The sequence below is a fragment of the Sprattus sprattus genome (assembly GCF_963457725.1).
Source record: "Sprattus sprattus genome assembly, chromosome: 1".
In the NCBI taxonomy this organism is placed as follows: Eukaryota; Metazoa; Chordata; class Actinopteri; order Clupeiformes; family Clupeidae; genus Sprattus; species Sprattus sprattus.
Genome location: NC_137920.1, coordinates 77,007,711 through 77,020,210, shown reverse-complemented (window position 1 = coordinate 77,020,210; position 12,500 = coordinate 77,007,711). Strand labels below are relative to the sequence as shown.

Here is a 12,500-nt window from a genome sequence, read left to right as displayed (position 1 = left end):
AGAGAGAGAGAGATGGGGAGGGGGTGAGAGAAGGAGAGGGAGAGAGTGAGAGAGAAAGAGAGAGAGAGAGAGATGGGGAGGGGGGGAGAGAAGGAGTGAGAGAGAGAGAAAGAGAGAGAGAGAGATGGGGAGGGGGTGAGAGAAGGAGTGAGAGAGAGAGGGCATTAATGAGCGTGGCTGCAGACTGGGCGGTGGGGAGGCTCGGCCGTCTGAAAAGAGGGTATTGTGAGGAGGCCTCGGCTGGAGCATGCTCAGTCCGTCCCTGTGCCCGTCGGCTCCCTCCACCTAGACTCACACACACACACACACACACACACACACACACACACACACACTTACACACTCTGTTGCCACACGGCTGCTTAGACAGGAATTCTGTCAGACTGACCACCGCGCACACACACACATACACACACACACATACACTTACACACACACAACACATACCCACACACAAACACGCACACATACACACACATACACACACATACACACACACACACACATACGCACACACACACACACACACATACCCCCACACGCACACACACTTAAACAAACACACGTACGCGCACACACACACATATACCTTCATTCGCACACACAGACACACATACTTACACAAACACATGTACACACAGACACACACACAAAAACGCACACACACACACACATGCGTACCCACTTAGACACACACCTATACGGTTTGTACATAAACATATACACACACACACACACACACACACACACACACACACATACACAAACACACATATGTACCCAAACATATACACACACACACACGTATTCACAAACACACAGATATGTAAACAAACACACACACACAGATATGTACACAAACACACACATATGTAAACAAACACACACACACAGATATGTACACAAACACACTCATATGTACACAAACACACACACACACATATGTACACAAACACACAGACACGTTTACACACACACTCCACTACCACTGCCAATAGTTCTGCTTCTCCCATTGGCCTGTTATGTAACGCCCTGCACCTGAGCCGGGAAGGTAGGGAAAGAGCCTGTAGCCTGGCCCAGGGGAGTACGCTTTGGGTTTGAAACACAGCCTGTAGCCTGTAGCCTGTAGCCTGTAGCCTGGCCCAGTGGAGTACGCTTTGGGTTTGAAACACAGCCTGTAGCCTGTAGCCTGTAGCCTGTAGCCTGGCCCAGTGGAGTACGCTTTGGGTTTGAAACACAGCCTGTAGCCTGTAGCCTGTAGCCTGTAGCCTGTAGCCTGTAGCCTGTAGCCTGTAGCCTGTAGCCTGTAGCCTGTAGCCTGTAGTCTGTAGCCTGTAGCCTGTAGCCTGTAGCCTGTAGCCTGTAGCCTGTAGCCTGTAGCCTGTAGCCTGTAGCCTGTAGCCTGTAGCCTGTAGCCTGTAGCCTGTAGCCTGTAGCCTGGCCCAGTGGAGTAGCGCATATGGACAGAGATAAACGACACAGGGAAATATCTACTCACCTAAAAATATCTACTCAGGATATACTGACATTTTTAAAGCATCTAGTTCCCTCAAGTAAATGCTTAAGATTTTGTCTTTGTTAAGTGTTTCAATCATAAACATAGAGGTTGAACAGATGTCCTGCCCATTCTGTTGTTTTGTTTTTAGAATAAATAAAAACATAATTAGCAGAAAGGTAGCATGTCATCACGAGGGAATGTATGTTGTTGAGGTTGTGGTCTTGTTTAGTGTTGGCCATGAATAACCCCTAGTGATGCTGAGACCCAGGCCCATAAAGCTCTCTCTGTTCAGCCCAGCACACCCAAAGCAGACCGCCTCAATGCTGCCTTTCTGTTCCATAATGGCGTCATGAAATGCCATTTTGTCTGTCAATATTTGCACACACATGCCCGCTAATAGAAAGCAGTGATGTCCGTGTTGTTTAGTCCATAATTGTGAACCTGCTTTCCTAAGACTTAGCAGGCTTACACATATTGGCTGAGACTTTGAATGTCAGATGAAGTTCAGGGTATTTTATTTTTTCTTTAGCCGACCACATCGGTGTGTCAAGCCTGTTTATCGTTCCCTTAATGGGTTCCATCCTGTGACTTGGATGTGGCAATGTCACCTCATCATCCCCTTGCTCTCAGTCTGCCCTCACCTGTTTTGTATTGATTGCTGACTGCGTGCTTGCATTAGTTATTGTGTTTTTTGAGGATGCCATGTCCCTCTTGTGATTATTATTTTTGAATTAATTTAAGATTCGAAATGTATGGAGGTCATAGAGAAAGTTTGGGAATTTGTTCGGCGAATGAGTGCAAAGAGTGTGTTATATGTTAGTTTTCCCCTCTTGTGTGTTTCTGTGTGTGTGTGTGTGGGGTGTGTGTGTGTGTGTGTGTGTGTGTGTGTGTGTGTGTGTGTGTGTGTGTGTGTGTGTGTGTGGGGCTGTGTGTGTGTGTGTGTGTGTGTGTGTGTGTGTGTGTGTGTGTGTGTGTGTGTGTGTGTGTGTGTATGTGTGTGTGTGTGTGTGTGTGTGTGTGTGTGTGTGTGTGTGTGTGTGTGTGTGTGTGTGTGTCGCATGCTTTAGGTCAGCCAGCTGCAGAAGGAGATGGGCACAGCAGAGGAGCACAGCCTGAATAAGGAAGCGCGGAAGTGGGCCACACGTGTGGCCAGAGAACACAAGAGCATCATCCACAACCAGAGGGTAAGAGAGAGAGAGAGAGAGAGAGAGAGAGAGAGAGAGCATCATCCACAACCAGAGGGTAAGAGAGAGAGAGAGAGGGAGAGAGAGAGAGAGAAAGAGAGAGAGAGAGAGAGAGAGAGCATCATCCACAACCAGAGGGTAAGAGAGAGAGAGAGAGAGAGAGAGAGAGAGAGAGAGAGAGCATCATCCACAACCAGAGGGTAAGAGAGAGAGAGAGAGAGAGAGAGAGAGAGAGAGAGCATCATCCACAACCAGAGGGTAAGAGAGAGAGAGAGAGAGAGTGAAAACAAGAGCATCATCCACAACCAGAGGGTAAGAGAGAGAGAGAGAGATAGAGAGAGAGAAAGGGAGAGAGAGAGAGAGAGAGAGAGAGAGAGAGAGAGAACACAACCAGAGGGTAAGAGAGAGAGAAAGAGAGACCAAGAGGTAGAGACAGAGATACTGAGCGAGAGAGATAGACAGAGAGAGAGACAAATAGAGGGAGACACAGAGATACTGCAAGAGAGAGATAGACAGAGAGAGAGACAAACAGACCAAGAGGTAGAGACAGGGATACTGAGTGACTAAGAGTTGGTAAGAGACTATAGTGAGAAAATATCCTGTGAGAGACAAAGAGAGAAAGAAGAAAGAAAGTGGGAGGGAAAGACAGACAGAGAGAGAGAGAGAGCGAGAGAGAGAGAGAGAGAGAGAGAGAGAGAGACGAGCGGAGTAAGAACAGATGTGAGCCTAAAATCAAAATGGATCAACAAAGTTGATTTTGTGTTTTTGATCTACATAAAACTGTAACTTCACAAACACTTCATGATGTCATGTTTCATATCTTAGAAACAGCTGTATGAAGTTTATCTTTAGTCTTTTTTTACGATTAAGCCATTATGCCTTATTCCATTTTATGATGCAACTGAATTTGATTTCCACTGATAAAATTCTAGTTTACTAGTCCCATGGTCGACGGCAACGCCCAGTGATACCTCTCTCATCCTCTCTCATCCTCTCTCACCCTCTCTCATTCTCTCTCATCCTCTCTCATCCTCTCTCATCCTCTCTCATCCTCTCTCATCCTCTCTCATCCTCTCTCATCCTCTCTCATCCTCTCTCATCCTCTCTCATCCTCTCTCATATCTTCCCTTTTTCCAGTGTTCATAACGCATGGCTTTGTTTACCTCCTAGTCTCTGGCCGAGTCTGAAAGTGCAGGGGCACTAAGCGAGCAGAACAACAACGATCTGGAGCTGAAGATGGAGGAGACCAAGGAGAGCATCAGGAAAGCGGAGGTACGTGGGACCCGTGGGACCCAGAAGAGATACTCACTGAGCTCTGGAGGATTTGCATTTGGCATGTTTATATGCCATTTGTGTCATTCCTCTCTTTCAGCCAGTGGCTTTGAAAGAGCATTACAGACACTGAGGCAGCTTGTGCCCCCTGCTGGTAGTGAGAGGGAACAGCATGTTGAACAGCCTGTTGATTCACGCTGTACCAGCAGTAGCATGGTTATTATATACTGGCTTTAGATGATAAAGTGTCTCATTGGACATAGTGCTGTAGTTTAAAATCTCTGAGTCAGATGTCTTACCTCTGTGAATGTGTGTGTGTGTCTATATATGTGTATTTATATGTGTGTGTGCATGTGCTTACGTTTTGTTGTGTGTGCTGTGCGTGTGTATGTATGAAATTCTGACTGTGTGTGATGTGTGTGTGTGTGTGTGTGTTGTGTGTGTATGTATGTAATACTGTGTGTGTGTGTGTGTGTGTATGTAAGTAAGACTGTGTGTGTGAATGTTTATAATGCTGTGTGTGTGTGAGTGTGGATGTATGTAATACTGTGTGTGTGCGTGTGTAATGCTTTGTGTGTGCCTGTATGTGTGCGTGTGTGTGTGTGTGTGTGTAACACTATGTACGGGTGTGTAATGCTGTGTGTGTGTGTGTGTGTGAGCCTATGTGTGTAATATTGTGTGTGCCTGCTTGCGTGTGTGAAATGCTGTGTGTGTGCCTGTGTGTGTGTGTGCATGGGTGTGTATGTAATACTGTGTGTGTGTGTGTGTAATGCTGTGTGTGTGCCTGTGTATGCAATACTGTGTGCGTATGTGTGTGTGTATGTCTGTGTGTAATACTGTGTGTCTGTGTGTGTGTGTGTGTAATACTGTGTGTGTGTGTGTGTGTGTGTGTGTGTAATGCTGTGTGTGTAATACTGTGTGTGTGTGTGTGTGTGTGTGTGCCTGTGTATGCCTGTGTGTAATACTGTGTGTGTAATACTATGTGCGTGTGTGTGTGTGTGTGTGTAATACTGTGTGTGTGTGTGTGTGTGTGTGTGTGTAATACTGTGTGTGTGTAATGCTGTGTGACTGCTGTGCCTGCAGACGGTGAAGCTGAAGGCTGAGGCTCGTCTGAACATGCTGAGGGATGTGGGCGTAACCGTGGATACGTGGCTCAAGAGCGCCATGAACCAGGTGATGGAGGAGCTGGAGAACGAGCGATGGGCCGCCCTCAACGCACACGACGCATCGCTCTCTGTGAGTCACCAATGATTGACAGCTCAGTGGACAGTACATCCTGGCCCCTCCCACTCTTCTTTAGAACGAGAGAGAGAACGGTATCCCTGTTTCAAAATGTCAGAATAACTTTACATCCAGAGAAAGTATGCGCAACCTAAAAACGAAGCTCGTCTCTTTGAAGGAAACGTATCAAGTCAGCATCACCATGGAAGTAACTACAATTGTGGCTAACTTCCTTAGCCTTTTTGTTTAGGCTTATAGAAATTAGATATTTCTGGTAACTTATATACACCAAGCAAGTGAGTTTTTGTTCTGTTTCTGCCTTAAATATAAAGTACATGTAATGTAAATGTAATGTAATGTAATGTAATGTAATGTAATGTAATGTAAATGTAAATTTTTTTAAATTTAAGTCCAGTAGGTGGCAGTAATGTGCCACGATGGTTGCTAGAGTCAATCTAATTGTAAAACAAACCATTCAGGCAAGGAAGAAACTATGAACACAGGCTCTTTATCCAACCCATTGTGGCATTTCTGTTCAGACAGGCTTCTAAACAATTGTCCACTTAGCTAAAACACTCTGGCTGAATCTGTTTGCTTATTTCCTGAAATGTAATTTTGTATGGTGTGTGTGCATGTGTGCGTGCGAACATGCGTGTTTGTGTGTGTGTGTGTGTGTGTGTGTGTGTGTGCGCGTGCGTGTTTGTTTGTGTGTGTGTGTGTGTGTGCGTGGTTGTGTGTGTGTGCGTGTTTGTGTGTGTCTGTGTGTGTGTGTGTGTGTGTGTGTGTGTGTGTCCGGCGTGCGTGTGTGCGTGTCTGTGTCTGTTTGTGTGTGCATGTGTGTGTGTGTGTGTGCGTGTGTTTGTGTGTGTGTGTGTGTGTGCGCGCAGGGCACTGCTGATCTGGAGCGAGAGGACGATGAGGACACAGAGGACATGGAGGTGTTGGACGACAGCAGCTCCAGTCCCTCGAGCACCCTCAGGAGCTACCCGCTCACCTGCAAAGTGCTCTACTCTTACAAGGTACCCGCGGGGACAACGCTCACGCTTTCACTTCCTGGGTCACGCTTTTACGTCCTAGGTCATGTCATTTACTTCCTGGGTCACGCTAGCATGGAAAAAAACAATTCCAGTCACCTCAATGTATCTCACGCCAAAAACTCACCGATTCTCAGATGCACCGGTGGTGGTTCAGAGCGTTTCAGTGAAGCATCCAGTAACGTTGTTTATGGTGTAGATACACGGGGTTCACACAGTCATGGACGTCCTGGAATAAGTCATGGAATTGTAAACTTTTCCAGGCCGTGTGTAAGTCTGGTGAATTCTGTTGTCGTTCCCCTCCATGGGCTCAATGTGTGAATCTCTGCCAGGATACAGCTTCCACTCAGAATGGCAGTGTAGTATGTAGTATTGTGTAGTAGTAGAAGACCCTAGTTGTCTTCAGTGTATGTGGCTGTACATGAAATAACTCCTCGTAGTTTTCAGCAGGCCTTGGATTTGTGTCCTTTTAGAGGCAAAGACACTTGGCCTTTGGTGGGTCATTAGCCCCGGATACATGTGTCAATTCAACCCACCCAATTTAACCCAAATTGTGTTAAAGCCGGTAAAAGCTCGTAACTCCCTTATAATTGCCTCATGTAGCTCACGCCTAAATTAAGCCATGTATACGGGCCTATTTATTCGTATTTTGTATAAACAGTAACCATGGGCATCAAGGCCAGACAGAGGGGCATACACAGCCATGGGCATCAAGGCCAGACAGAGGGGCATACACAGCCATGGGCATCAAGGACAGACAGAGGGGCATACACAGCCATGGGCATCAAGGCCAGACAGAGGGGCATACACAGCCATGGGCATCAAGGACAGACACAGGGGCATACACAGCCATGGGCATCAAGGCCAGACAGAGGGGCATACACAGCCATGGGCATCAAGGCAGAGGGACATACACAGCCATGGGCATCAAGGCCAGACAGAGGGGCATACACAGCCATGGGCATCAAGGCCAGACAGAGGGGCAGACACAGCCATGGCTAGGATGCCGTTGGTGAAGTTTATGCCCCGTTGAGCCGTCTTAACCTCGTGTCTCTCTCCTCTTTCCAGTCCTCCCAGCCAGACGAGCTGACCATCGAGGAGCAGGAGGTGCTGGAGGTCATCGACGACGGAGACATGGAGGACTGGGTCAAGGTGGCGTCACAAACCTCCACATACACTGCAAAAAATGCTTTTCTAACCTAGTGTTATTACTCTTATATTGAGATGAAAAAATCTAGTTGGTCTTGTTTCTAGCTAAATTGTACTTACCTAGTGCTTTCTTGGTAAGGTTATTTTTACCTATTTCAAGCAAATATTACTTATTTTAAGAAATCTTAACAAGCCAAATTTGCTTAACGCACTGGCAGCCAAATTTGCTTGTTTTAAGCAAAATCCTGCTTAAATATGTAATTATTTGTCTTAAATCTAGAGGGGCATTTTTTGCAGTGTACATCTCCACATCAGTCTTTTTCTCCCAGAGAAAAATGCGGATGTCTCCACACACGAGTCTAGTCATGACATGTAGCTGTTCCCTAAGCTCGGCTGATAGAGGCCAAATCATTGCACACTGTTACTTTAATATAAATGTAAATATAATATAAACATAGTTATTTTGGGTCTTTGCTTGTTTCTGCTGAAGGCTGTGTTATACCTGTATAATAATAATAATTCATTTTATTTTTAACGCACTTTTCATTCCAAAGAATCTCAGAGTGCCTACAGATTAGAAATTAACTATAATAATACAATAAAATTAAAAAATAAAAATGTAAATGCTCATGTCCTTCTCTCATGTGTGTGTGTCTGCCCAGGCCAAAAACAGGGCGGGTCAGGTGGGCTATGTGCCAGAGAAGTACCTGCAGCTGCCCTCGTCCAACAGCCTGATGAGTATGCTGCAGTCCCTGGCCGCTCTGGACTCCAGGTCCCACTCGTCCAGCACCTCCACTGAGCAGGAGCCAGAGCTCAGCAGCACCGTGTCCAATGGAGACGCAAGCGGTACGGGATCAACTCACACAAAGCACCCACACAACACAACACAACCACACTCTCTCTCTCTGTCTAATACACTCTCTCTCTCTCTCTCTCTCTTTCTCTCTGTCTTATACACACTCTCTCTCTCTCTCTCTCTCTCTCTCTCTCTCTGTCATACATGGATTAAAGTTTTCCGTCGCTATGACGGATTTCCGTCAACTGGGCTCGCATAAGGCCAAAAATGAGATCAATGCAGATCCGAAGAGAAAAAAAAATAGGGAGGGGGGGGGGGGGGGGGTTGGCACTGATATGATTTGCATCAGCGTCGGAAATACACGAGGGCAAAGGGCAAAACTGCCCCTAAGAAAGGATGTGACCAGCAGAGGGCGCCCTAGTCCAGGCTGACTCAGACCACTCACTCAAGAACACTTGCAGGATGTGACCAGCAGAGGGCGCCCTAGTCCAGGCTGACTCAGACCACTCACTCAAGAACACTTGCAGGATGTGACCAGCAGAGGGCGCCCTAGTCCAGGCTGACTCAGACCACCCACTCAAGAACACTTGCAGAATGTGACCAGCAGAGGGCGCCCTAGTCCAGGCTGAATCAGACCACTCACTCAAGAACACTTAGGGAGTTCATCCCTCATGAAGGACATCTCTGGCCTTCAGGCTCCAGCAATAAATACCCATTGCTTAAACTGATTTCATTAAATTCAGTTTTATTCACATAGTGCCTTATTGAAGAACAGCTAAGTTGGTAGGCAGAGCGCTTGCAAGTTTACTATTACAAGGGTAAAAATGACACAGGTGGCAATTATTTACATAATTAAAATAGGCTAGCAGAGAGTATGTAGATGTTTCATGAGTGGAGTGGAGTCAATGCATGACAGTGTGGTGGGGGTGGGTAGGTGTAGGCAGAGGGGTTCTGCACGTAGATCAGGTGGAGAGACTTCATCAGCATCCCACAGTAGAGAGAGAGAGTGTGAGTGTGTGCGTGTGTGTCGATAGATCAAGAGGAGAGACCACAGCAGCATCCCACAGCGGAGACTAGAGTCTAGGGCCCTCATTTATAAAATGTTGGGTAGAAACCTGCGCAGATTCCATGTCCAAACATTTAACCTGTAAAAAAATAAATGGTTAATCACCAAGTGTTTTTAGTACCAGGATGGCCGAGTGGTTAAGGCGTTGGACTTAAGATCCAATGGACGTTTGTCCTCGTGGGTTCGAACCCCACTCCTGGTAAAACATTGCTGTTTATAATTAATTAACTTGGGAAGATATGACGTGTCACATATACATCTTCAGACCCAGTTCAATACAGCATCTTTATATGACAATTTACCAATTTAAAACATGTTCAAGATCAGCTTGGCATGTACATCAAAAGTATATACCAGGATGGATGTGGGGTTAAGTCTAAGGCCTAGAGATCCATGGGACTGTTGTCTCTGAGGGTTCAAAGTCCCCTCCTGGTAAACACAAGGCCACCCTCTCCACTATGGCACCAACATTCATTCAAGGCTAACTCCATTATTGTAACACAAACCTGACAATTACGAAAAAACACTGCCTTGGGCCGACACACACACACACACACTCACTCGTGAAGCCTTCGCTTTGAACAGATAAAGCCAGTTGCATTACAAATCCAGCCACTGAACCCCCCAGCCCCTGATTGACTTTGTGGGATTTTGACTATGAAGCTGATAGGCGTCATTTGGGACAGACAGGAGATAGACACAGACAGGACAGGAGATAGACACAGACAGGAGATAGACACAGACAGGACAGGAGATAGACACAGACAGGAGATAGACACAGACAGGAGATAGACACAGACAGGACAGGAGATAGACACAGACAGGAGATAGACACAGACAGGAGATAGACACAGACAGGACAGGAGATAGACACAGACAGGACAGGAGATAGACACAGACAGGAGATAAACACGCAGACAGGAGGTTTGGAATGGAGCGCAGGTGGTGCAGTGGTAGTGTCCACACTCCACACCACCAAGGTCACCGGTTCAAACCTTAGCACGGGCGAGAAAGTGGAGAGGCAGGTGGGATGTCAGGGTGGATTGCAAAGAGAAAGACATGGGGGGGCTTACTTGGCCCCCTGAAACAATCTAGTAGAAAAGTAGGGGGTTATAGACTTTTTTCAGTGGGCCAACTTGACACACACAAAACACTACTGGTGTATACATTGTGGGTTCCAAGTCAAGTTGGCCCACTGAAAAAAAAGTCTATAACCTTCTGCGTTTCTACTAGATTGTTTCGGGGGGCCAAGGAAGCCCCCCCATGTATTTCTCTTTGCAATCCATCCTGACATCCCACCTGCTTCAGGGCCTCTGAGTCCACCAGGTCCTCTACACCTTCTCTCCTGTGCTGAGGTTTGAACCGGTGACCTTGGTGGTGTGGAGCGTGGACACTACCACTGCGCCACCAGCGCTCCACTCCAAAGCTGCACGCTGGACACATATGTACCTGCGTGTGTATCTCCTGTCTGCATGTTTATCTCCAGTCTGTGTCTATCTCCTGTCCTGTCTGTGTCTATCTCCTGTCTGTCCCAAATGACGCCTATGTCCTGACATCAGCTTCATAGTCAAAATCCCACAAATTCAATCAGGGGCTGGGGGGTTCAGTGCCTGGATTTGTAATGCTTTTTCTCACCGAAGGCTTCCTCAGTGAGCTTCATCTGTGAGTGAGTGTTTGTGTTACACATACACTGGTGTGCTTGCCCACAGGCCTCTGTTTGGAGAGGTCAGATGCATGATCCACTTCACCACAGTGGGAATTGAACCTCTTACCATCAACATCACAAACTGCATACTTACCACTGCCCCACCAGGAACCGAAGCCTAATATGTCACACACACGCACACACCCACACACGTTAGGACAAACCCACTGACGAGACACATAGGATCCTAATGTTGATTCTGTTTATTGGGTATTATATGGATTTCAGGGGGAAAAAATAAAATAATTGAAACAAGCGGTAACATAATCACCATGACAACCAAAACTACAAGAGCATGGAGGCCATGCCAGTCCAGAGAGACTCTGAGCCAGGGGGAGGAGACTATGATTCAGGGGGAGGAGACTATGATACAGGGGGAGGAGACTGAGCCAGGGGGAGGGGACTATGGGCCAGCGGGAGGTGACTGAGTCAGGGGGAGGAGACTATGAGCCAGGGGGAGGAGACTATGAGCCAGGGGGAGGAGACTATGATTCAGGGGGAGGAGACTATGAGCCAGGGGGAGGTGACTGAGTCAGGGGGAGGAGACTATGAGCCAGGGGGAGGTGACTCTGAGTCAGGGGGAGGAGACTATGAGCCAGGGGGAGGAGACTCTGAGCCGGGGGTAAGAAGAGGGGAAGAAGATGTTGGGATGTGAATCTCTATGTTTTCTTAGGCTATACCAGACAGTAAACGTTATGTGATTAGCCTACCCTGGTGGGCCTCATTGCTGTTGGGCTGGGGGTCAGACGTAGCGTTCTCCTGAACACTCCTCGCCACAAATTCAAATGAAGATCATTTTGGCAGTTTTGCCACCCTTTCATCCTGCTCTTTGAGTTCGTGCCGCTTCCTGCAGCCACTTCTGTGTTTGAAGGGCATGGGGTAGCCTTCTTATCTCTTACTCAACACGCAATGCAACTCAACACAGGATGGGAAACAATCGTAACATGTGTGGACGGGCTATAGAATCTTTGACAACTATATTACCCAGACATCCTTGCTATTTTCGATGGCAATATTACTTAATAATAACGAGATTCATTTCATTCAGCAAAAGGCAAATGAGGCTAAATGTATTATTTGCTGTTGTCAAGACTGACTATTGTTAAAATGTTTTTTGGGCAAGTGATAGCTCCTAATTATGAATAACTGTCACCATAATTGAGAAATGTTTGCGAATTGATGGAACTGGATCATACGTATATTTCGATGTCTCAGGCATAGCGGGGGGCCCTGTCAGTTCTTCAATGTTAAAACAATTGTCTCACTTCTGCTATAAGATCGAGGACGCCACGGGCCCTAGTGCACTCCCTGCACTCACTATAGTTACGCCACTGTAGCCTATATGACCCGGTCAGTTGCCATTTAATGTTTTGATTTTCGCCTTGACTGATTGTTGCGTGAAGAAACGAACGTTCTAGCAAAAAATATTTGGAGCGCTTCCTAATCAGACCTGGCTGTGACTTCGAGAGTGAGGAGAAATACATGGCATTTCGTCACCAAGCACCAAGCGACACGCATCGCCTACGGTGAATGATAACTAGTAATAATTATTTTAGAAATTATTTAGTTCGGTAA

At 46.7% G+C, this 12,500-nt stretch overlaps 1 protein-coding gene across 1 annotated transcript in view; it reads left to right on the top strand.

Moving 5' to 3' along the window:
- The window catches only part of LOC308373405 (F-BAR and double SH3 domains protein 2), a 40,961-nt gene that overhangs the window by 19,755 nt on the left and 8,706 nt on the right, over positions 1 to 12,500 (top strand). The window contains exons 11-16 of the mRNA XM_080848896.1: positions 2,566 to 2,682; positions 3,853 to 3,954; positions 5,038 to 5,190; positions 6,063 to 6,194; positions 7,278 to 7,361; positions 8,021 to 8,204. Of these exons, the coding sequence (XP_080705022.1) occupies positions 2,566 to 2,682; positions 3,853 to 3,954; positions 5,038 to 5,190; positions 6,063 to 6,194; positions 7,278 to 7,361; positions 8,021 to 8,204 (772 nt within the window). The remainder of the gene's footprint in view (positions 1 to 2,565; positions 2,683 to 3,852; positions 3,955 to 5,037; positions 5,191 to 6,062; positions 6,195 to 7,277; positions 7,362 to 8,020; positions 8,205 to 12,500) is intronic.